Source organism: Numida meleagris, chromosome 21, assembly GCF_002078875.1.
Source record: "Numida meleagris isolate 19003 breed g44 Domestic line chromosome 21, NumMel1.0, whole genome shotgun sequence".
Taxonomy (NCBI): Eukaryota; Metazoa; Chordata; class Aves; order Galliformes; family Numididae; genus Numida; species Numida meleagris.
The window spans coordinates 2,370,416-2,393,280 of NC_034429.1; the positions used below are offsets into that span (position 1 = coordinate 2,370,416).

Genomic DNA, 22,865 nt, shown 5'->3' on the forward strand with positions numbered 1-22,865 from the left:
GAGATTTCTGAGATGAGAAGGGGAGAAGCTTCTGCTGAGCTGTGTGCTGGGGAGAGCTGTTCCTGGAGGAGCCCTCTGGGTGGCACTGCTCCCCCGGCCCGAGGAGGGACAGGAGCTCTGCTGCGTGTGGGGAGCAGGGGCAGATGGTAACGGGGCTCACAAATAACTGCTCCCCATCCAAGGGCTGAGGTTCATCCCTTCCCCTTTCTTCCCAGAAGTTCTGCTGTGGTGAAACGTGCTGGCCACGAATCTTGTTTGCCAACTTCACCATATTAAAAGCTTTATTTATTTTACAGAATGAACTCAGGACGCACATTCTTCTCTCTGAGTTTGATGCAAATGTGCAAAGACTGCCAGTGTCCCTGCAGTGTTTGTTTGCTAAAGAAGTGCTGCTTGTAAAGCTTCCTAAACTGGAGCAAGCTGCATGGTCACAGTTCTAATGTCTGAGCACAGAAGAGTGGGCTGGATTGATGTTGAACATCTGTGGGAATTGTCTGGCTTTATGGCTTTCTTTCCGTCCCGCTTTTCCTCTCTCGGGCGTTTTGCACTTATTTCCTGAGTTGAAACTGAACACTCACCACGCTTAATGAAGCAGTTAAGGTAAGCGCGTGGGGTGGCTGTGTGCAGGGCAGGGTTTGTCCTGGCTTCCGTGCCCTGGAGGTCTGACTCTGCACAGTGGTTCTTTAGGAGCAGACAGGCTCACAGAAGTGTGTGGTCTTCTGGTTTTCCGATCTGTCTGCTAAAAGCATTCAGGGCTCCCCCAGCTTTGATGCTGTGAGCTTCCAGCTGCAAGATGGGGCTCTGCTCCAGCGCAGGTGGCTGTGGGACGGGACTGGGGTGCTGCTCCAGCAGCTGCAGCACGGTGCTGTGCGGTGACAATGCGCTAAAGAGAGAGGAGGGCAGTGTAGCTGCTGCTCCCCTGCTCTGCAGCTGCTTCTCTCCCCCGTCCCACTTGCAGCAGGCTTTCTGATCTCTTTGAAAGCTTTGCCGTGTTCCTCACGTGGTTGGGCCTCCCTGAAGTCAGTGCAGCACCCACAGGCACCTTCTGCTCCTCCTGCATCCTCGGTGCCCACCTTGGGATCCTCCTGCAGAGGTCACCCTCTGGCATGGGAGCAGAGCCAGCAAACTGCAGACAAAGGGCTCCCTGGGCTCTTAATGAATCCCTCCACCCGAGCACCTCAGCCTCCTGCAACACAAGCTTTATTTACATCTATGAAAAGCACTCTGCTGGCTTGTTGGAACAGCAGTGCTCTCACTCGTGGCTCAAAGAGAGAATGTCACTGTCAATATTTGCCTTGGAGGAACACTGCCAGCAGATGAAGGCTTGTTTTGTGGCCAGAGGGACTCTTCCTCCTCATGGTTTCAGTCCCTGCTGCTGGCACAGAACCATCACCTCCTAGTGCTGATGTGAGTGTGCAGCTGTGGGTTTTAGGTAAGCCCTACCAGGTAACATTTGTGTCCAGACCCCGCTGTGCCTTCCTGGGAACAGCCAATACCTCATGGGTCCCAGCAGCACAGGGAGCCCCCATGGCAGCATCTGCAGAGCTGCACATCTGCTGCAGGGAGCATCTGGGAACTGGCTGCCTCTGGAAGGAATAAAGCTGGGATGATCCTAGGGCAGGACAAAGCGCTGCCGCTTCTCCTTTCATGGCTCTCGGTGCAGTGAGCCTCTGAAACCACCCTGGAGAGCTGCAGCCTCCTCCTGTTAGAGGCACTTATGGCTGCTGCACTCCAGTTACCCTCTTAGCCAAGAGCGCAGGCACCACTCGCTTCCCCTCTTCCACAAAACCAGGCTTGATTTATTCTTTATCAGATCATATCTTTTGTGTTGCAGAGTCTCTGGCCTCCCTGCCAAGGAGTGCGTGTGATTCCCGCAGCAGAAGTGCAGGGACGCGATGGGTGCCGAGCTTTGGAGGGACACGGAGGCCGCCTGCTCACACTGCACAGCTCTTGATGCACTCGCCAGACCCGCTCTGCGTGTCACCCTGGGGTCCCGCACATCCCTAGGGGACCGCAGAGCTCCCAGGGGACAGCACTGGACCTGCGGCTGCTGGAGGTGCCCGAGGTAGGCAGGAGCTTCCCCATTCCCCAGCCCCACATCCCGTCCCCGTGTCCCAGCCCCACAGCCCGACGCAGCCTTTCAAAGCGCAGAGCGTGTTTATTTCTTGGAGATCGGGTTTCCGGCAGGAAGGCCGGCAACTGCCAAGGTTTTTATTGGATCCCAGTGAAAGGAATTTCGAGTCTCGTGCTTGTTGTCTTTCCCTGTGCCTGCAGTGGAGAAGGAGCACTGTTACACCCAAATGAGGGCGAGGGGTACCGGGTTTGGCACCGCACATCCTTGATGTTGTGGCTCAGGAGGGGATGGCGCGCGCTCCCCTTGCAGGAGGCGTCGGAAGGGGCTGGAGGGGCTCTGGGGAAGTGTGGAGAGGGGTTGGAAGCACTTGAAAGGACCCGAGCTCCGTGGGGCTGAGCCACGTGGGGAGCGCTGCTGGAGCTGAGCGGTGATGGGGCCGGGCAGCTCGCATTTGTTATGGGCTTGGACAAGGTTTTGACTGTTCTTGGAGGTAATTTTATAGGGGGATTGAGATTCTGAAGACTACATACGGTGGCTTGATTGCTTCAATGTGTGTTGGAGACAGCTTCAGCGCTCTGACCAACCTCAGATGGTGGCAGCACTGACCAGTATCCTCCAGAGCTGAGGGCTGTGCCAAGTCCTGCTTGTGTCTGTGTATGAGGAGCCCTCGATTTAATGCTGAGGTTCTCTGGGGCCCTCTCAGCTCTGGTTATGGAGTCACTGCCCTCAGAAAGGGAAAGAAGAGGGGCACCAGGGTCAGGGTTGGAGCGGCTTCCTGGAGGAGAAATGGAACGTCCTTTGCAAATCCTGCAGTTCTTGGGATTGAGCAGTTCTTTTAGGGCTTGATCTAGTGGCAGAACATTGCTGTGTTACCTACAGAAGGAGGAGGGAGCACCACTCGTGCTTTCTGTAGAGACTGAAGAGGAGGCAGGGCTCACTGTTTGCTTTGGGGGTCAGTGGAGCCTCTTCTTCCCATTGGCCATCACCAGCTCACGCAGGATCTCGGGGCGGATGCTGGACACAAGCAGTTTCCTGCTGCTCCCAGCTCCAGCTGTGGGGTCCAGGCCTGGCATCCTGCAGCAACGAGCACTGGAAAGCAATGGCTGCAGTGGAAATTTTGCTCAACAACAACAAAAAACTGTGTAAAGGGGCACAGTGTGCATGATTGTGACTTGGTGGCAAGCTTGTACCGAGCTGCTGGGGCTGGGTTTGTGCTCTTATAAAGATGCGAGTGCGATGAGTGTCTCCTTACGCCCACCACCACAGCGAGATGTATTTATTTAGAGAAAGGAGTAAATTTCTTCCCTCCTCCAGAAACTGTTGGTCCTGGAGAGAAACTGCTTTCCCCAAGCAGCCTCTGCCTTCCTTCCGTGACCCTCTTCCCCCGCTTCCTGGAGGTGTCCCAAAGACTTCATTGCGTGCTTTGATCGCTTTTTGATTTGGAACTGCAGCGAGTGGTGTCCATGGAGAAGATGAGCGTGGGGCAGAGAGGGGCTGGGGGAGCAGAGGGGGCAGCGGGGACGTGGGAGGGGGAGCAGGAAGGAAAATATTGAACTTAGCATGAAAAGCACTGAGGCAAACAAAGTTAAAAGCAAGCAGGGGGGAGCGTGAGCTGCAGAGAAGGGGCCAGGAGGGAGCGAAGCAGCGCAACCGTGAAGTGACAGTGAAAGTTTGTGCGTTGGTTGCAGTGTGGGGCCCTGGGGGTGAGCGGGGCTGCGTGTCCCTGTGTGCAGGAGGGGTGGCTGCAGGGGGTGTGCCACCGCCCCGGGACGCAGCACTCGGTGCTTGTCACTGCGGGGTCGTGTCGTGGTCTGCATGGACCCTGTGTGCTCTGTAGGTGCAGGGCTGCATCTTTCCTTGTGGACACGTGGGGCTGCATCTCCAGTTCTGCCCACGGATGCCCAGGGCTCCGTCTCCAACGCTCCCTGATGATGCACAGGGAGAGCTCCATCTCCATCTCTCTCTGGATGCCCAGGGCTCCGTCTCCATCTCTCTCTGGATGCCCAGCGCTCCATCTCTCCTCCTGGACGCTCAGGGCTCCAGCTCTGCACTTCGGGCCCCGCTCGGTGCCGTCGGGCTGAGCCCTTTGCCCCGCAGCCCCGCGCAGGGTCCGGCGCCGCTCTGCCCTCCCGGGGTCCCCGTTTTCCCTCCCCTCTCGGGGCCGGCCGGTGGTGGCCGGGCCGGGGGGGAGGAGGAGGAGGAGGAGGCGGGGGGCGGTCCGGGGGAGGCGCCAGGGCTGGCGGCGGAGCGCTGCGAGCGGGGGAGGCGCCGCCGGAGCCGCCCCGGGGCTCGGGGAGCCGGAGCTCCCGGTGCCCGGTGCCGGGGCGATGCGGGGGGCGGCGGCGGCGCTGCTCTTAGCGGTGGCGGCGGCGCTGAGCGGGGCTGCGGCGGCGGCGGTGCGGAGCTGCGCGGTGCAGAGCGTGGGCTGTAAGTGCGCGGCGGAGCGGCACAAGGCGAGCGGCCCCGCCGTGCCCCGCCGCCGGGTGCTGTGCAGCGGAGCGGCCCTCCCCGCGCCCCCCGAACCGCGCCTGCTGCCCGACGGCACCGCCACGCTGTGAGTACCGCGCACACGCGTGCCCGCGTCCCCTCGTCCCACGCAGAGCGAACTCTTCCGTCGCTCGTCAGGCCGGCGGCTCTGCCCCGGCAATAACGGTTTTTCCGCTGTGCGTAACGGGGAGCGCTGTTCGCTGGGGTTTTGCCGTCGAGGAGCTGCCCCGGGACCGCGCCGTCCCCGTGGGGTGGAAGTGTGAGTGCGCAGCGTGGACCTGATCTGGAAGCGCAGGAAACGGGCTCCATCTCCGCGCTTCCTTCCGTGATGTTTGCTGCTCGGAGTGCTGGGGGAGGATGTTTTTGTTTGAAAGCTTTTACTGGAAATATTTGCTCCAAACGGATCTGAAGTGCTGTGGAGTTGGGCTCTGTGATGGGGCTGAGCCGTCGCTTCGCTCCCTCCGAGCCCGCTCGGCCCTGGGCAGGGGAGCTCTGGGCTCTGGGCAGGCGCTGGCAGCGGCGCGTGTTTATTTATAACTGCAGCAGGGAGGTTTGAATTAAAGCTGCCTGGGAGGGCAGTGACGGCGCGGCCGCTGCTGGAAACATTACTGTCACCCAGTGCCATCCCCATCCCACCAGGATTTCTGCTGCCCTCGTCCCGGTTTTGGGGCCCTGCAGGGCGCTGTCCTGTCCACGTTGCCATGCATTTGCTCGTGCGTGGGGATCCTGTGGCTGCTTCGGGGCAGTTCGTGGTTCCCCGTGCACCCTTCTCCGTGCAGAGGCTTCATTTCAGGGTGATGATGTCGGCCTGCTGAAAACCCACAAACACGGAGCGTATCCGCAAAGCGCATCTGTGCCGTGTGGGCGCCGCGAGCTCTGGAACGCGGTGGTTGCAATCGAAGCCTCGATGGCCCCGAAGCAGCAGCAGCTCTGCTCGTGTCCCCAGCCCGTGCTGCGGTGCTGGAGCTGCACACTGCAGCAGTGCTCTCCCCGCGCTGCTCTGCTCTGTTGGTCCCTGCCCCGGGCGCTGTGACGTGTCAGCCCGCTGCAGCACCCGTAGGCCCTTGAGAGTGCTTTGCTGAGTGGTGTGTGGGAGCAGCGTCCCATTCCTTGCCTGCTCTGAGCTTTCTTTTGGGGTGACTGTGCGGCAGCATTAGGAGGTGACGCAGTCCCACTCCGACGTGACACGAAACCTACTGGCGTAGACAGAAACCTACAAATACGCGGTGACCCTGGGCTCTGCTCTCTCACAGTAAACATGATTTGTGCTAAACCCTTTCCAGATGGGACAGTCGAAACCAGAGGCTCCAGGTTCACCGGCACCTCCCAGAGCTGCTGGGTGTGGGCAAGGCCACGGGGACGTCCCTCGGGGGAGCCCACAGCTCCCATGTGCCCCAGGGACACCTCAGCCGTGGGGCACGTGGTGTGTTCTGTGCAGAGTGACGCTGCAGAGCTGTGCTGTTCTTTGCTGCAGTGCTGGCCAGGAGCATGTGTGGCAATTGGGGACGCGATGTCCCCTTGCAACCCATGCAGACGTGCATGTGCTCTCTGCCACCCGCCCCATGCAGTTCCTGCACCTCTCCCCTTTGTGCCTTGCTCCCTGTTGTGCTGCTTGCCACACGTCCTGCTCCAGTGGGCATCCGTGCTGCTGGGACTGCACTTTCCTTGGGTGTCAGCATCTCGGGGCGTTGGCTGGAGATGTCCCTGCAGCACGGCCACCGGGTGCCAGGGCTCTGCAGCCCTGCACTAACGAGGCTTAATGCCCCCTTGTTCATACCCGATGGAAGCGTGCTGCGTCCCCACCCGCCCCAATCGCCGCGCTGGCCCCGCTGTCACACGGGCAGGAGCCCAAACCTCTTCCAGATGTGGAATCCCAGCGCAGGCCTCATTTCTGCGCACAGCTTGATTGCACCGAAATTACAGATTGTCTGCAGGGAATAGAGGGCTTTGACTTATGACCAATTTCCAGTTCTACTTGAACTCCCCTCTGCTCATCCTGGGCCCTGGTTTCTTTTGGAAACCTTTTGTTATTTACCGGGCAGTTTTTAGGGGTCTGTGGCTTTTCTCCTTTCCGTCCTTGCAGATGGGGGACCCTGCAGTGCCACGGGGCAATGGGGAGGTGACATCCCCCAGGGCTGTCCCTGCACCGCTCCTCTCTGACCACTTGTCCCTCTCTCCAGGGCTCCTTTTTCCTGTGCTGAGGGCTGGAACAATAATTTTCACCATCCGAAATAGCCCGGTGTGACGTGAACCGGTGGCACCGCCCCGGGGGGGAGCACCGGGGGGCCCCCGCTTCACCCTTCCTACAATCCCCCCCCGGCGGCCGAGCGCAGCGCGGGGCTCAGCCCTATCTGCACGGAGCATATGCTTTAAATTAATGCACTCGGAGAGCAAAGCATAGCTGCGCTCCCCACCCCCACCGCCCTCGCCCCGCTATTAACCTCCGCGCCGCGTCCTCCTCCCGCTGCACGCCGGCTGCGGGGAGCGCGGCCGCTGCCTCCTTTTTTGGTCGGGGACATAGGAAGTTTATTGTTCCAGCAGCCCGGGTCCTGGAGCCGTTATTTATCCAAGTGGATTCCAGCACGCTTGAAAAAACAAGCTTGTTTGGTTTTTTTTTTGTTTTTTTTTTTTCCTTCACTTTTTGGCTCCTCTTTTTTGAGATGAGGGAAAGGAAAAATAGAAGGGGAAGGGATTTCTCCATCTCTGCGCCTGCGCTGATGCCCCATGGGCACCGTGCCATGGGAGGCCTTGGCAGTGGGTTTGGGGAGAGGAGGTGGGACCCCATGGGACCCCATCAACCACTCCTTGCGCTTCCTCCACGCTGTGCTCCATCATCCCTGCGCTACCCTTAGGGAGCGATCCAGCATCGCTCAATGAACCCAGTGTCACCCAACTGGTTCCTTGGTGGTGCAGAACTGTCCCTCTTTAGTGGCATGTCCAGCTCACAGTACTGCCGTGCGTAGCGATGCATGTGCGTGGTGCATGCCTGGGTGCATGGTCCTGGGCTGGGTACATGGGTCCTGTGCCCAGGGTTTGGCTGTGCCTCAGCATCTCCCAGCTCCGAGGTGCAGTCCCAGCCTGGGATGGAGCCAACGCAGAGCTCTGGAGGAGCAGAGCTGCTGTTTCATGGTGTGCCAAGCCCTGCGGGCGGCTGGGGCACAGGGACTATGTCCCCCTGCATCGATGGCTGTGAGGACCCAGGCAGGGACCCACCTCCATGGCTGGATCCCTCCTGCAGCCCCATGCACTCGTCCCGTGCATTCAGGGGTTTCTTGGTTCCCTGCTGGGAGTGGTGCTAGCAGAGACCCATCACCACGAATGCGTGGAGCCCAGTGGGGCTGCCTGGGAAAAATGACCAGCATCCTTTGGTCACTCATTTGTTCCTTGTGCAAATAGGTGCTGGGGGGGGTCCCAGCTCTGTCGGGTGCAGGATGGAGCCCGCTCCCGCCCCTGCTCTCCCCGCAGCCTGGCTGCAGATCACACAGGATACTGATTTCATCTTGGACCGCCCGAGCTTTGCCTTTTAAGGCGGGGAGTTTTGTTTTTATGGCAGAAGCACAGCCGATGGTCCCAGGGGTCAGAAGAACAAAGCATCTCCTGGTGTGGGGGTTCCTTCTTGGGGCCCAGGGTGGGCTGGGGGCCATGTTCCCAGCTGGGTGCAGCCCTGGTTGCAACCCCAGCCAAAGCTGCGCCCTTGGGGAGAGCACGTGGTGGTAGGGATGCAGTGGTGAGTGCAAGATCCATGGAGCACACCGTGCTCCACTGCAGCAGCATCCTTTGGGGGTCTGCATTGGTGGAGCTGGGCCCAATATGAGTGCCGTGGGGTTCAGATGGAATGGGGCTGAGCCGCTGCTGCGATTAAGTTGCAGGCCTCCAGGAGTCCCCAGGTCCTGGCTGCAACGTGGGAACGCGGCCAGTGAATCCCGACGTCCTCCCCCTGGGACTGGGATGGTGCGGAGCGCGTCCTGCCTGCAGCACACAGTTCCCATTCAGCCCAGCTGCAGGGACCGCCCGTGTGTAAACAGCCCTGGCGCAGCCCTCAATGAGCCCTTTTTTTCCTGCTGCTCGCCCCCGGACAGGGTTCCCGGGGAGCCCTCCCCGCTGTGGTTTCCCGCTGCGCTTCCTGCGGGGTCGGGGCTGTGTGCCACGCTGAGCTCCAAAGGGGCAGGGGCAGGGGGGTCCTCGATGCTGCTCGGTGCCAGTTTGGGGGTTCTCATTGCCTGCAAGTGCAACTCTGTGCAGTGATGCCCCAAGCACTGACGCAGCCCTGGGGACCTCCAGCCCAGTGCCACCATGGCGTGGTGTCCCCACGAGCATGCTCTTGTGTCCCGTGTCATCCCCCAGCCATGCCACCTTGCCACAGGTCTGGCTGTTCCCACTCCCCCAGCCCCATGGATCCTTGGGCGTCTCTATCACAGCCCACATAACAGCACCTTCCCTCTCCCTCTGTCCCTGTGCTCTCATTCCCACAGGCTGCTGAGCAACAACAAGATCACAGCGCTGCAGAACGGCTCCTTCTTCGGGCTGCGGGCACTGGAGAAGCTGTGAGTGCATGGGGGTTTGGGGTGGCTTGGGTTAGGGTACTCTGAGCCTCTGGGCACTGGGTTTGCCACCAGCACCCACAGGCGTCTTGGGGTCCCCGGGAGCTGGGTTGGGGCAGAGGCACCGGGGGGGCCACAGTTGGTGGGGGCCGTTATGAAAAGAGACATTGTCCCCCCGAACAAAGTCAACTTTCTTATCTCTCCATGAAAGGCATCTCTATGGTGGGAGCGTTAATAAGGGGAGATTTATGGCCCCCATATGGATCTGATCTGTAGGTATGTAGGAGTGGGGATGGGCACACTGAGGGTGTTTTGTTCCCCTTCAAGGGGCTCACTCATTCCTCAGCCCCACAGGGATGGAGTGACACCAGGGCCGGGGGGCTCCTGCTGTGGGGACAACCCGTGGGTGCCCATCCCCTCGCAGGAGGGTCCCTGCAGTGCATTGTGCCTGCACCATCCCATGGCACACAGTGCCAACGATGTCCCCATTTCTTTGGGGTGCAGGGACCCCTCCATGGGGCCCAGGCTGCTCATTGGCACCGCAGCACCTGTAGGTCCCAGCCCCACCACCTAGGGGTCTCACCACTGCTCCCCATGGACCGTGGGACCAACACAGCCTGGATCTCATTAGCTCGAACAAGGAAGCATTTATGAACGTGAAGCTTGTTTGAGTTATGCAGCGTGCACCTGCCCTAGCCAGCAGAGGCCAGCTGCTCCATGGGGAGCGAGTGTGCAGTGTTGGGTCAGGGCAGGCACTGCAGGGCACGGCATTGTCTTCAGGGCTGTGTGCCTGGTGCATAGCATTGCCTTTGGGGTTGGGCTGGGGCGCGTGCCTGTTGCATGGTGTTGGGGCTGACATGAGAATTTTGAAGCCATGAAAATACCCATGGAGCTGTTTTGGGACTCCGTTTCAAGCAGTCATTTTGGGGACCCACGTTTCTCCCGCACTGTGGTTGAAGCATGGTGTCACATCCAGGCTCCTGGCACCGAGTTCTCATTAACGGGAGGATTAATGAGGCTGGGCAGGGAGCAGCCTGGGTGAGGGGCGACAGCAGGGAGACCACAGCCCTCGAGTGCAGGAGGTCTGCACGTCCCCATGCCCTGAAGTCCCTGTGTGTGTAGCATGGGGTAGCCTGCACCGAAGTTCAGCTCAGAGCACGGCCATGGGCAGCATCCCCCCGTCCCCCGGCCAGCACGGCGCTGCGCCTGATTGCTCCCGACAGCAGCCCTAATTGTGTACATCGGGTCGGTCCAGGGCCACAGCACAGATTGTGCCCCACAGAGGAGCTGTGCTGGCACCACGAGGACCTCAGGGGCCCCAGCTTTGGTCGTGGGGCTGTGGGTGTTCGGTGTCCTGGTGTGACGCAGCCATCGGGGCTGAGCCATTCCCAGGGTCCCTGAGCCACCCCCAGGAGCCCCGCGCCCACCACGTCCCAGGGCTGGCAGCTCGGCATCGCCACTGATATGTGGCGGCGTAATGAGATTAATGAGTGTGAGCAGGGCCGGTATGCGGCCGCCCTCATTAGCGCAGCCCCAACTGGGAGTGCCGTGCCCTCCGCCGGCACCACCATGCTCAGAGGCTGGGACTGGGCCAGGACGGGTCCCTCGGCGGCCCCATAAAGGACTGTGAGTTTTGGGGTGGCCCATGGTGACAGTGGCCCCCGTTAGCCAGGCAGGGTGGGCACTGCGCTGAAAGGCTCTGGTGTGAGAGAGCACAGGAGGAAATCGCTCTCATGGTAACTCCATCCCGTGCTCTGTAGATAGGGCTGGGAGCACGGCTGAAAGCTGCCGTGAGCTGCCCACACATGAAAGGGGAAGGTCCCCGAAATCCTCGCACAGGAATGAATGTGTTGCATCAACACAGCGTGCAGTGAGGTGAACGTGGAGCAGCTCTGCTGTGCGGTGCTGTGTGCAGAGCTGTGGGGATCCTGCAGTGTCAGTGCTGCACGTATGGGGTCTGTCTGTCCGTGCTGCCTGGCTGGGCCTGGATGCTCTCCCAGGGTCAGATGTGTTCTGCGGTGTGCATGGGGAGGGTGTTTGCAGTACGGCTGAGTTTGCAGTACAGGTGTGCATGGGACCGGGGGCGGTGGTGCGGGTGAGTGGAGCTGTTCCTTCAGCACTGGCGCTCACCTGGGCCGCCTGCACACATCTGCACACCCCCAGCCCTGCACGCCCGTGCACCCTGCCAGCACCCTGGGAGCTGGATGAGTGCCATGTACTCGTGAGAGACCTTTGCTCAGCACAAGTGCAGCGGCCAAGCGCGCTCCCTACATCCCTGCCGCAGTGACTGCTGTCTGCCTGGCATGCCTCTGATAAGATATGTGCCTGCAATCAGTGTAATAACCCAATCGAGCTTCCTCTGAGCTGCAAAGCCACTGGGAGGCTGTGCTGACAGTTGCAGTGTGCTCTTATCCCAGTAGCCTGCCTGGAACAAGGCTGCTCTGGAAAGAGCTCTGCAGGAGGGGGTGGTGGGCAGGGGACGAGTGGGGCCTCACGGTGTCCCTGGGGCGCCTGGCTCTGTGTGGCTGCAGTGTGCTGGGAGCAGGGCTGCATTCCCCAGGCTTCCACCTGGCTGGGAGCACTGTGGAGCTGTGCTGATGGTGGAGGGGGCAGGATGCTGGCTGCACACCCTGAGCTCTGTGTCCATCTCTCCGCAGGGACCTGAAGAACAACCTGATCAGCACGGTGCAGCCAGGTGCCTTCCTGGGGCTCCCCGAGCTGAAGCGCCTGTAAGTGCCCGGGGAGCGTGGTGCTGCCCATGGGGACTGGGAGCAGCATGGCATCCCCAGCACTGGCATTCCCTCCACTTCCTTGCAGGGACCTCTCCAACAACCGCATCGGCTGCCTGAGTGCCAGCGTCTTCCAGGGGCTCGCCAACCTCCTCCGACTGTAAGCAGTGCCACGGGCTCCCCCAGAAGGGCCACCGCGCCCCACACTCTGTGCGTTGAGTGATGGGGGCTGTAAGTGGGACAAATTCGGGGAGCTCAGACTCTTTGTCCCCTCCTAAAGACTTTCATCTCCACAGTTGGGGATGAGATAGAGATGGGGACGGAGTTGCCCAGAGCAGTGGGTGACCAGGGGTCCCAGGACGTGGAGAGGACTTTGGGTTTTCCAAGTGTGTCCCCGTCTCCTCCATGGCTCTGTACTTCCCTGTCTTGCAGCAACATGTCAGGGAACATTTTCTCCAGCCTCCCACCTGGCGTCTTCGACGAGCTGCCCTCACTGAAAGTCGTGTGAGTACGCCACGTCCGTCCCCATCCCCAAACACAAACCCTGGCTGAGGTGTGCACGGCCGTGCCACCTCCAGCCGCAGCCTCACCACGCAGCTGCCGGCCCTTGCAGGGACTTTGCCACCGAGTACCTGACGTGCGACTGCAACCTGCGCTGGGTGCTGCCCTGGGCCCGCAACCGCTCCGTGCAGATCTCGGAGCGGACGCTGTGCGTGTACCCGCGGCACCTCCACGCCGTCCCGCTGCGCAGCGCCCAGGAGAGCCAGCTGCGATGCGGTGAGCAGGGGACGGGATGGGTGCGTGCAGTGCGCTGGGGCCGGGGGGCTCACACCGCATGTGTCCCCCCGCAGCGGGCGCCCCGGAGCTGCACACCCACCACCTCATCCCGTCACTGCGCCAGGTGGTGTTCCAGGGGGACCGGCTGCCCTTCCAGTGCACCGCCACCTACCTGGACAACAGCACCCAGATCCATTGGTACCACAACCGCCAGCGCGTGCAGGAGGATGAGGGGGAGGGCATCATTGTGGAGGAGAGCCTCATCCACGACTGCACCTTCATCACCAGGTGGGAATGGGATGGGATTGGGATGGAGATGGGGATAGGAACGGGGGTGGAATGGGGTGGGGTTAGGATGGGATGGGAACGAGGATGGGAATAGGGATGAGGATGGAGATAGGGGTGGGGATGGGGTGGAGATGGGATGGGGACAGTGCAGGGCTTGTGGGTACCAAGTGCTGTAGGTGGGATGCAAAGTGTGGGCATTGCTTCTTGGTGCATGCCCCCACCCCGGGGACAAGCTGCTGCCCCTCCATGCCAGTGTGTCCCCTCTGCCCACAGCGAGCTCATCCTCTCCAACATCCACGTCTCCGCCAACGGCGAGTGGGAGTGCGCCGTCTCCACCTCGCAGGGCAATGTCAGCAAGAAGGTGGAGATCGTGGTTCTGGAGACCTCCGCGTCCTACTGCCCCGCGGAGCGCGTCACCAACAACCGCGGGGACTTCAGGTAGAAACCAGTAGCAGCGTGGCCAAGGGGGAACGTGGCCGTGCACGGTGCGTGCCGGGCAGGGGGCTGGCTGCAGGCGGGGGCCCACAGGTGCCCGACCGTCTGGTAGCAATTAGCAGCTGCAGGGAGTGTGAGCGCCTTTGAAAGCTTTCCCGTGCCTGCAGCGCAGCCCGGCTCCAGCAGCAGAGGTGTTGGAATTTCTCTGGCACAAGACGAAAGGCTCTGGGCGCCTGCCTTAACCTCGGCAGGGCTGTTACAGAATATAAATTACTGCTGCAGTCAATGTGGCTTCGATTAGCGGTGCCCCCCTGCACTGCACCGAGCCGAGCAGGATGCGGGATGGGGGGACAGCAGTTTTGTGGGGAGCACCGCCCCGCGGTCACTGCGTGTGTGTGCATCCAGGTGGCCCCGCACGCTGGCTGGCATCACCGCCTTCCAGTCGTGCCTGCAGTATCCCTTCGCCTCGGGGCCGGCGAGCGGGGGCCCGGCAGCGGAGAAGCAAGCATCCAGGCGTTGTGACCGTGCGGGGCGCTGGGAGGAGGGCGACTACTCCCACTGCCTCTACACCAACGACATCACCCGGGTGCTCTACACCTTTGTGCTGGTGAGCTGGGCGCTCAGCCCACAGGGATTGCCGAGGTTGGGGTCAGGCACAGCCGTGACCGTGCCCCGTGGTCGTGCCGCCCTACAGATGCCCATCAATGCCTCCAATGCACTGACGCTGGCTCACCAGCTGCGCGTCTACACGGCTGAGGCCGCCAACTTCTCAGACATGGTTGATGTCCTTTACGTGGCTCAGATGATCGAGAAGTTTATTGGCTACGTGGACCAGATCAAGCAGGTAATGCTGCTGCTGCTCTCTGATTTCCCCATCCATGCGGGGTGGGTTCTGGGGGGGGAAGCATGAACTGGGGACGAATGAACTGAGCGCGACCTGCAGCCGGCTCTCCTCACAGCTCACCGATGTGATCGTGGAGATGGCAAGCAACATCATGCTCGTGGACGACCACATCCTCTGGATGTCGCAGAAGGAGGAGAAGGCGTGCACCAGCATCGTCCGCTCACTGGAGAAGATCGCTGCTCACACCCTCAGCAGCAACTCCCAGCACATGGCAGTGGTGAGTCCCTGCATGTGGTGGGGGTCCGTGTGCACGGTGGGGGTCCCTGCCCGTGCCAGGGCTGACAACCGCCTCACTGCTCTGTGCCTGGCAGAACTCACGCAACATCGCCTTCGAGGCATACGTGGTAAAGCCCGAGAGCTACGTGGGGCTGAGCTGCGTGGCGTTCCAGCGCCGGGACGGGAGCTCCCCTGGTCGCACAGCCCCAGCTGAGCAGGCAGCTGAGCCCCAGCCCGACCAGCAGCTGCGGCTGCGCTGCACCACAGGGCGCCCCAACATCTCCCTGAGCAGCTTCCACATCAAGGTATGGGGTCTGATGGGGGGTGGGGGGCTCGCGGGTATGGCTTGGTCTCACCGATGACTCTGTGCCCACAGAACAGCATCGCCCTGGCCTCCATCCAGCTGCCACCCAGCCTCTTTGCCAGCCCCATCCCACCCGCCCCGCTGGCCGACTGCAAGCTGCAGCTGCTGGTGTTCCGCAATGGGAAGCTCTTCTGCAGCACGGGCAACTCCTCGCGTCTTGCAGACGATGGCAAGCGGCGCAGCGTGGCCACGCCGGTCATCTACGCGGGGACATGTAAGGGCTGCATGCCAGCAGGGCTGCCTTTACATGGAGATGGGAGCTCCTGGGGGTGTTCTCCCCAGCACTCCTGCAGAGCAAAGCCACTTCTGTTGGGCTGCGCTGCTGAAGGGGAAGTGTTTTTTTCAGAGGGGTCCTCCCAGCTCACCAGCTCTCTCCATCCCTGCAGATGGCTGCAGCGTTGGGAACCTGACGGAGCCGGTGGCCGTGTCACTGCGACACCCCGGGGAGGGTGCGGATCCCGTGGCCGCCTACTGGAACTTTGAGGTGCTGGGGGGCATGGGGGGCTGGAGCGCAGAGGGCTGCCAGCTGGCCGCCCGTGAGCCCAACGTCACCTCCCTGCACTGCCGGCACCTCAGCAACGTGGCCGTGCTCATGGTAAATGGGGCAGTAGGCGGGGGGTGAGCGCTGGGGCCCTGTGGAGGTGTAGGATGCGTGGTTCTGAAGGCTGTAGGGTTATGGAGTAGGGTCTGACGGGCTGTGTGGTGCCGTGCAGGAGCTGAGCGGGTTTCCCAATGAGGCGCGAGGTCCGGTGGAGGTGCTGCACCCAGCCATGTACGCCTGCACAGCCGTGCTGCTGCTCTGCCTCTTCACCACCATCATCACCTACATCGTCCACCACGGGTGAGCATTGTGGGGTGGCCTCGGTCATGGGTGTGGGTATGGCTGGAGGGGTAGCCAGAGGGGGGACAGCCCAAGCCACGCAGCTCACCGCTCCCTTCTGCTCCCTCCAGCACCATTCACATCACGCGGAAGTGCTGGCACATGCTCCTTAACCTCTGCTTCCACATGGCCATGACATCGGCGGTGTTTGCAGGAGGCATCACCCTCACTGGGTACCTGGTCGTCTGCCAAGCGGTGGGTGCCACTGCAGCAAAAGGGACCCCACAGCTGGGGCCTTCCGCCAAGCAGAACAGTCGAGCCTTGCTTGGCTGCATCACCCCTGTGCTGACTGCATCGTCTTGTCCCACAGGTCGGCATCATTTTGCACTACTCCTCCCTGTCCACGCTGCTGTGGATGGTGGTGAAAGCCCGTGTCCTCTACAAGGAGGCGACCTGGAAAGCACCTCGGCAGCCAGATGGGGATGCGGCACCGCCAGCCCCTCGGCCCATGCTACGGTACTGCCATCCCCTGCCTGGGACTCCACACTAGGCCCTACCCTCTGGGAACTGTGCCCAGCACCATGACATGCTCTTGGTGTGCTCTGACCCAGCACCATGGCATGCTCCTGGTGTGCTCTCCCTTCACAGGTTCTATCTGATTGCTGGTGGGATCCCGCTCATCATCTGCGGCATCACAGCGGCTGTCAACATCCACAACTACCATGACAACAACCCTTAGTAAGTGTCCTGCTGCCTTCCTCAGCCTAGGCAAGGGGAAGGGAAGCCAGCAGTGCTGGGAATCCAGGGAAATGCTGGTGGAATCCATCCCAGGAGCCATCCATTGGCAAGCCACACATGAAGCATGGAGGCAGGCCATTGGGCACGTCCAAGCACCAAGCTGTCCCAAGCCTGCAGCCATGCTGACTGAAGCCTCTTCTCTCCCCTGCAGCTGCTGGCTGGTGTGGAGGCCCAGCCTGGGCGCCTTCTACGTGCCGGTGGCCTTCATCCTGCTGGTCACCTGGCTGTACCTGCTCTGTGCCGGGCTCAGCCTGCAGTGCCACAGTCCCCGTGGGAAGGAGCCACCGGAGCTGCCGGGCACGCCGCCGAGGCTGGGGGCCAACGGGGAGCTGCTGACTGACTCAGGCTCCATCTCAGTGACGCTGCACTCGGGGACGCATTGCCCGGAGGTGGATGGCGTGTACTCGCTGCAGGCGCAGCTCTGGGCGCTGCTGGCCGTGCACGCTATGTACGTGGCCTTATGGACGTTTGGAGCCATGGCCGTGTCCCAGCGCGGAGACCTCAACGTTGTCTTCAGCTGCCTCTACGGGGTGACGGCCGTGGCGCTGGGACTCTTCATCTTCATCCACCACTGCGTCCGCCGCCGGGACGTGCTGGGCTCGTGGTTCTCCTGCTGCCCGTCCTACCGCGCCGCGCTGCCCATGCAGCCCTACAGCCACCCGGGCGCGGCGGCGGCGGAGGACGGCTCGCAGATGTTCATCGGCTGCGACCCCGAGGCCGTCCGCAGCGCCACGTCCTCCTCCTCGCCCAGCAGCACCGGCTCAGCCGCCGGCCGCTGCAAGCTGACCAACCTGCGGGCGGCGCAGGGCCAGGCCGAGGGACCGGAGCACGGCGACGGGAGGAGCGCCGGGACGGGGAGACACGCCAACAACCACCGCAGGAACCACAAGAGCAGAACTAAGCAGCACCGCGAGGGGAAGCACCACCGCTTGAAGGTGCTGCGGGGCCCATCCTCCGAGCAGAGCGAGAGCGGCAGCGTGCACAACAGCCACTCCGAGAGCTACCACAGCAGCAGGAACAGCCCCATGAACAACTGCGCAGCGCCGCGGGCTGCGGGCCCCCAGGATGGGGAGACGGCCCCCAGCCAGTCGGAGGGCAGCGACGGCTTCCTGGAGGCGAGGCGGCGGAGCAGGGACAATGTGCGGCAGGCGGAGAGGGAGGCGAAGCGGCGCTCCTACCCCCTGAACGTGGGCAGCCACAACGGAGGGCTGAAGGGCAGCAAATACGACGTCAACCTCGCCGGCGCCGACAGCGGGGCCGGGATGAGGAGCGGGCTCTGGAAGAGCGAAACCACGGTGTGAGGGATGGGGAAGGAGCAGACGGCCACGGTGCTGCGGCGCATCCTCCGTGGCCGGAGGTTCCGCCCGGAGGAGACACACAGCCCTGGTGGAGCCGAGGGGCTGCGAGCGTGGCTCAGTGCACTACATGGGGCCTCGTCCCCGCAGGACGGGCGTCACAGCCTCCCCGGGTTGCAGCACTGAAAGGTGGAGGTGGAAGGCAACCATTGCTCTTCAGCAGCCCGAATGGCAGCCGTGCTTTCGCCCCTACTGCACGTCGCTTCGGACTGATCCTAAATGCTATTTTATAATATACAAAGGAAACAAAGGTCTATTTTTCAAATGTCTATATTGTTGAATGTATATATGTATAGACTGATGCAAGTGCCTCCGCGTTACCCTGCAGTGTTCTCCCAGGAGCCCGCTCGTGCCGCGACTGCAATATTCCCCAGGACACGGGCGCTGTCGTGCAGGGCCTTGGTGGCCCCTAATGAGCTTTTTCTGAAAGAGTCTCAGTTTGAAGCGTTATGAAATGCAAACGTTGTTATCTTTAAGGACAGTATTTAGCCCTGAGGGTTACTCAGTTGCCAAAGGAAAAGCCATATTGCGGAGCAAGCACAAGGTAAGAGAAGGCGCTGCTCCGAGAAACTGTCTGCACTCTGCGGATGTCAGACACTAAAAGCACCGCAGGAAAACGCTCCCAAACCCTCACAGGTGTGACCTATGCAAACGGGTGGAGCAGCACCGCTGCTCTGCTCGAGATGAACACGGGTTGTTCATCTCCTCCAGGAACCAAAGAGCCCAACTGGGCGCAGACCCCAGAGCAGGTCCTCGTCCTTAACCCACGTGTGCACACAGAACCCAGCAGGCTTTGCTCCCAGCCCCGCAGCGCTGCGCTGAGCCTCCTCCTGTCCCTCCAGCGTGGGCTCCCCCCTCAGCAGGGGCTGCTCCTGGAGAATGAGAGGATGATGCCCACTGCACTGTCAGGGCCTGCCCACACGGTTATGTTCAAAGGGCTGGAACTTGCCTAAGCACTTATCTTTTCCCCATTTAAAAACAAGTTCCCCTTTTTACTAGCAGGCCAGAAGACGTACTCGCTGCGGGTTGTAGGAGGCTCTAGGAGCACCCCCAGGTCTCGATTTGCTTAAAGGAGAACAAAAGGAGGTGGTAGGCCTGGGCTCTTTTCAGCCTCCCCGTGCCTCAGTTTTCTCACATGTGCAGATGGGTTTAATTATTTACCTACCTCCCACGGGGCCCTGGGGAGCAGCAGGGGACTGCAGCGCTGGGAAGCATGCAGGCCAGCCCAGTGCTACACCACAGCCGAGGGACCTGGGAGTCAGCAGGGTAAATAGCACTTCATGGCAGATTGTTCTCACCTTCAGAGTCCAGCTCCTCTCCCTTTGGAACCCCTCGTCCTGCAGGGCTGGAGTTCACTGGGTTTGCTGCAGCTCTGCTGCCCCCGGGCTGCCAGGCTTCTCTGACCAAGGGACTGCTTAACGCCACGTTTATTGGGCCTGGTATTTAATGCAATTTAAATCCTCTTGTCAATACTGCAGCCCACACAGTCTTGCTGATGCTGAGTTGTTATATATGCTTGCTGCACTGTGACAGTATTATAGAAAAAGCTTGGTATTATTAATTACACTTTTTTTTTTGTCTGTTTACATTACAAGCAAATGACAGATCAACAGAGAGCTTCTTGCAATATACATGGGGGAGGGAGGGGAAAACATGCCAAAGAAATGTCTTTATAGGGGTCTTTTTTGCATTTTTATATAAATAGAATGTTTCTAGCAGATATGTTTTGTTTAATATATTAAAGACTTGCAAATCTGCCACATGTACGGTTCTTTCTTGCAGCCCCTGCGTTCAAACACAACAGCCTGCTCAGCACACAGAGGTCAGAGTGTTTGAAAGGAGCAGCCAGCAGCGCTGTGTCTTTGCCACACGCCTCCAGCACTTTCACAGCGCCCGTCCACCCCACGCTGGGGGAGTTTTCCTCTGCCACGAGGCAGCTGAAACCGTTCCTGCCCCCTGTACTTCAAGTTACTGCTAACAGAAATATGACAAACCCCATTAAAATGACCCATTTTGGTCCAGAACCTGAAAGAACACATTGCCCACTCTCTCCCCAATCCCATTTCCATGGATGACCGTCTCTGCAGCACGCACCGACTCTTTTACCATCAGGTTTTATGCCGGTGGTTCCGCAGTCTCTGGTGGCACTGTTCCAGTGACTGTCATCTCATCTCACTGCCACGCTTTGGCCGCCCTGAATTCCCGGATCTCCTCCGGGCCCCTCAGGTACTGCTCTATTTCGCTGTCAGAGATGGGCTCATCTCCAGTGACGGCAGCATCCGAAGTGCTCAGGGCTGCAGTGCGCAGCCTCTTCCTCGGATGGAGGAGGCAGGGTGGCAGCAGGGGTCTCCGGCTGCTCTCAGCCTTCTGTTTCCCTTCCGAGGGACGGCCCTTGTCCGGCGCTGCCCCCGCTGCTGCTGGAGGATTGCTGGAGGAGTCCTCGGCCTGGGCTGCCCCCTGCTGCTCCTCCCCATCTGCCGCACAGAAGGCTTTTTTCAGCAGGAAGATTCGGTGCTGCAGCAGATCCCCGAGGTGTTTGACCACCGTCTTCTTGTTCAAGTTGAGCACCTTCAGCCAAGCGAGCTCGGCTGCCATCCTCAGGAGGATGTCGTAAAGCTCCTTCAGCCTCAGGTGTGCCGGGGGGGGCAGGTCGACGCCCACTGCCTTGCAGAACCGTGCCAAGGTGCAGGTGAGGCGGGCGGGGGGCTGCAGCGACTGCCACGACAGGAAGGCTGCAGCCGTGACGATGGGCACAGGGTGCCGGCCCGTCACCAGCCACGTCTCGCTGGCCAGCTCCACCACCTGCATGGTCCGGGCAAGCAGCGTCTCCTTGTCCTCCACAAACGGGACAGGGATGTCCTCTTTGTGCCGGAACAGCTGGAAACTGGAAGAGCAGAAAACCCACTGTTAGCACCAGGAACAACAGCACCAGGACCTCGCCACAACAACAAGGCTCAGACAGTGAGGGATTTCCACCCGCAGCCTCCAACACTGGCTGCAGCTCGCTGCTCACTCCATCACAGTGGCGGCCACCGATGCCACAACACTGCAGTCATCTGTCTCAATAAACACGGAGAAGGCTGCAGTGAGTTCTTAAGGGCAAACACACCCTGCTCTCGAGCTAAGCTGTAGCTCACGATGCCTAAGTCCTGCACTGCCCGCTCTCCAAATGGCTTTCCACAGCTGCTGCGTTCCGGAAGCTTCTGCACAAACTGGTGTCGTACGCAGAGCACCAGATGGGCCGTGCCGAACGGGCCCCGTTACCTGTTAAGGTGAGTCTTCACCAGCTCCGAAAGGCTCAGCGCCGGCACGGAGATCTCGAGCTCCTTCTGAAGGCTCAGGTAGACGCTGGTGACCAGTTCTTGCTTCGCATAGAGCAGGGAGCAGATTGTTCCCAGCGTCAGCGGCCAGTTGTGCTGCCGGCAGGTGGCCAGCACGCAGCAGCCCACCAGGAGCTCCTTCTTCTCCAGGCTGGCCAGGTGGAAGGAGGGATGCTGCAGCGCTCTCTGGAAGTAGGACACGGCCGTTCCCTCAAACACCGATGGGAGCCGAAGGACCTTACAGAGATCCTGGACCCGTCTGATCCCTACGAAAAGACACTGCCCTTTAGGATCAGCTCCTACAGCTTTTCATGTGCTTATCTCACAGAGCTGTTACCACGTAGCCAGAACTAACTCCTCCGTTCGTGTTTTACTGTCAGCTCCCAAAAGCTTTCAGCATTTCGGAGAGCATCAGAAACGCGTTAGAATTACAGCAAAGCAGAAATGATCCGGGGGATGGAACACTGCCCTGCGAGGACAGGCGGAGCACGGGGGCCGTGCAGCCGGGGAAGGGAGGGCTCCGGGCAGACCTGAGAGCAGCCCCTCGATACACAGGGGGCTGTAAGGAAGAAGGGGACAGACTCTTCAGCAGCGCCTGCTGCGACAGGACGAGGGGAAACGGTTTCAAACGGAAAGATTGAGGCTGGATATACGGAAGAAGTTGTTTGGCTGTTTGCAATAAGGGTGGCGCGGCATTGGTCGTCCAGAGAGATGCAACCCGGAGACACCCGAGGCCGCAGTGCCCGCCCTTACCTCGCTGCTCGCAGCGGTTCAGCTGCTCCTTCTGCCCGGTGCTCTGCGAATAGGCCACCTCTGAAAGAAACGGCAGCAGTTAGGACCGAGCGCGGCACGGCGACGCGGAGAGCCCGCGGCACGGCCCGCACCTCGCAGCTGCCCCTCGTCGCTGTAGGTGGTGGTGAGCAGCCCCTCGGCCAGCACGCAGCCGCACGCGGCGCACACCAGCTGCTGCTGCGCGTAGTGCGCGTCCTCCAGCAGCGCCGCCGAGCCGCACTCGGGGCAGCGGCCCCGCGCCGCCATGGGGACCCGTTCCGGTGGCGCACCGCCCTCAGCCAATCACGGCGCAGCGCGGTCCCGCCCCGTGCACGGTCCGGGCGGAGCGCCGCTCCCCAGCGCCGCGTTCCGGCTCCGCGCGTTCCGCCCCCCCCCACCCCTGGGGCCCGAAGCGGCGCGTTCCTCGCGGATCTCCACGGGACAGCGGCTGCTGCGTTCTCCTCCGACCCCAGCTCTGCCACAAGCGGTGCCCCGCGGACCTTTCATGCCTTTTATCACAACGTGAGAGCGCCCTGAGCTCCGCGCTGAGCTCCCGAGCCGGCGGGGCCCTGGCTGAGGGCCGGCGTTTGGTGTCACCGCGGCCGCAGTCGCAAAGCCGTTCTTACCCCCAGGGCCCACGGACAGCGCTGTCTGCGGCCGATTCCGCTCCTGCCCGAGGACCTTTTGCACGGTTTCCACTCACAGAAACTCGCGGTTCCGTGACGAGCTCGTCCAGCAGGTTTCCCCGGCCGGCCGGGCGTTGAGGTCACGGTATCTGGCGGGGATGGAAGCAGCCCCGAGGGCTGCAGGGCGAGGAGCGGCCGAGGTCCGGCTGCGGGTTCAGGCTGCGGGTTCAGGCTGCAGGTCACTGCTGAGCAACCCCTGCGTTTTCCACCCGTTCCCAACAGGCACAGCGTGCTCCAGGAGCCCCTCTGCCCCGCAGCTGGCAGGATGAAAGGAGACAGAACACACCCAGCGTCCCAGTG

General features: G+C 61.2%; 2 protein-coding genes across 3 annotated transcripts; one reads left to right on the forward strand and one right to left on the reverse strand.

Annotated features, from left to right (window-relative positions):
- On the forward strand, window positions 34–19,550 carry ADGRA2 (adhesion G protein-coupled receptor A2). Of its 2 annotated transcripts, XM_021374759.1 has the most exons (20): window positions 34–1,432; window positions 1,835–2,065; window positions 9,034–9,105; window positions 11,760–11,831; window positions 11,920–11,991; window positions 12,264–12,335; window positions 12,445–12,608; window positions 12,683–12,896; window positions 13,170–13,334; window positions 13,737–13,938; window positions 14,026–14,175; window positions 14,291–14,452; window positions 14,547–14,756; window positions 14,828–15,029; window positions 15,202–15,410; window positions 15,529–15,656; window positions 15,767–15,890; window positions 16,006–16,151; window positions 16,284–16,373; window positions 16,585–19,550. In XM_021374759.1, the coding sequence occupies exons 2-20, from the start codon at window positions 1,896–1,898 to the stop codon at window positions 17,732–17,734; spliced, it is 3,774 nt and encodes a 1,257-aa protein (XP_021230434.1). In that variant the 5' UTR covers window positions 34–1,432; window positions 1,835–1,895; the 3' UTR covers window positions 17,735–19,550. The 2 variants fall into 2 exon arrangements, with proteins under 2 accessions (XP_021230434.1, XP_021230433.1); XM_021374758.1 differs by lacking the exons at window positions 34–1,432; window positions 1,835–2,065 and adding an exon at window positions 4,402–4,628.
- On the reverse strand, window positions 19,341–22,188 carry BRF2 (BRF2, RNA polymerase III transcription initiation factor subunit). Its single transcript, XM_021374770.1, has 4 exons — window positions 21,993–22,188; window positions 21,862–21,921; window positions 21,053–21,374; window positions 19,341–20,672 (listed from the first exon to the last, which is right to left on the reverse strand). Exons 1-4 carry the CDS (start codon window positions 22,144–22,146, stop codon window positions 19,961–19,963), a joined length of 1,248 nt encoding a protein of 415 aa, XP_021230445.1. The 5' UTR covers window positions 22,147–22,188; the 3' UTR covers window positions 19,341–19,960.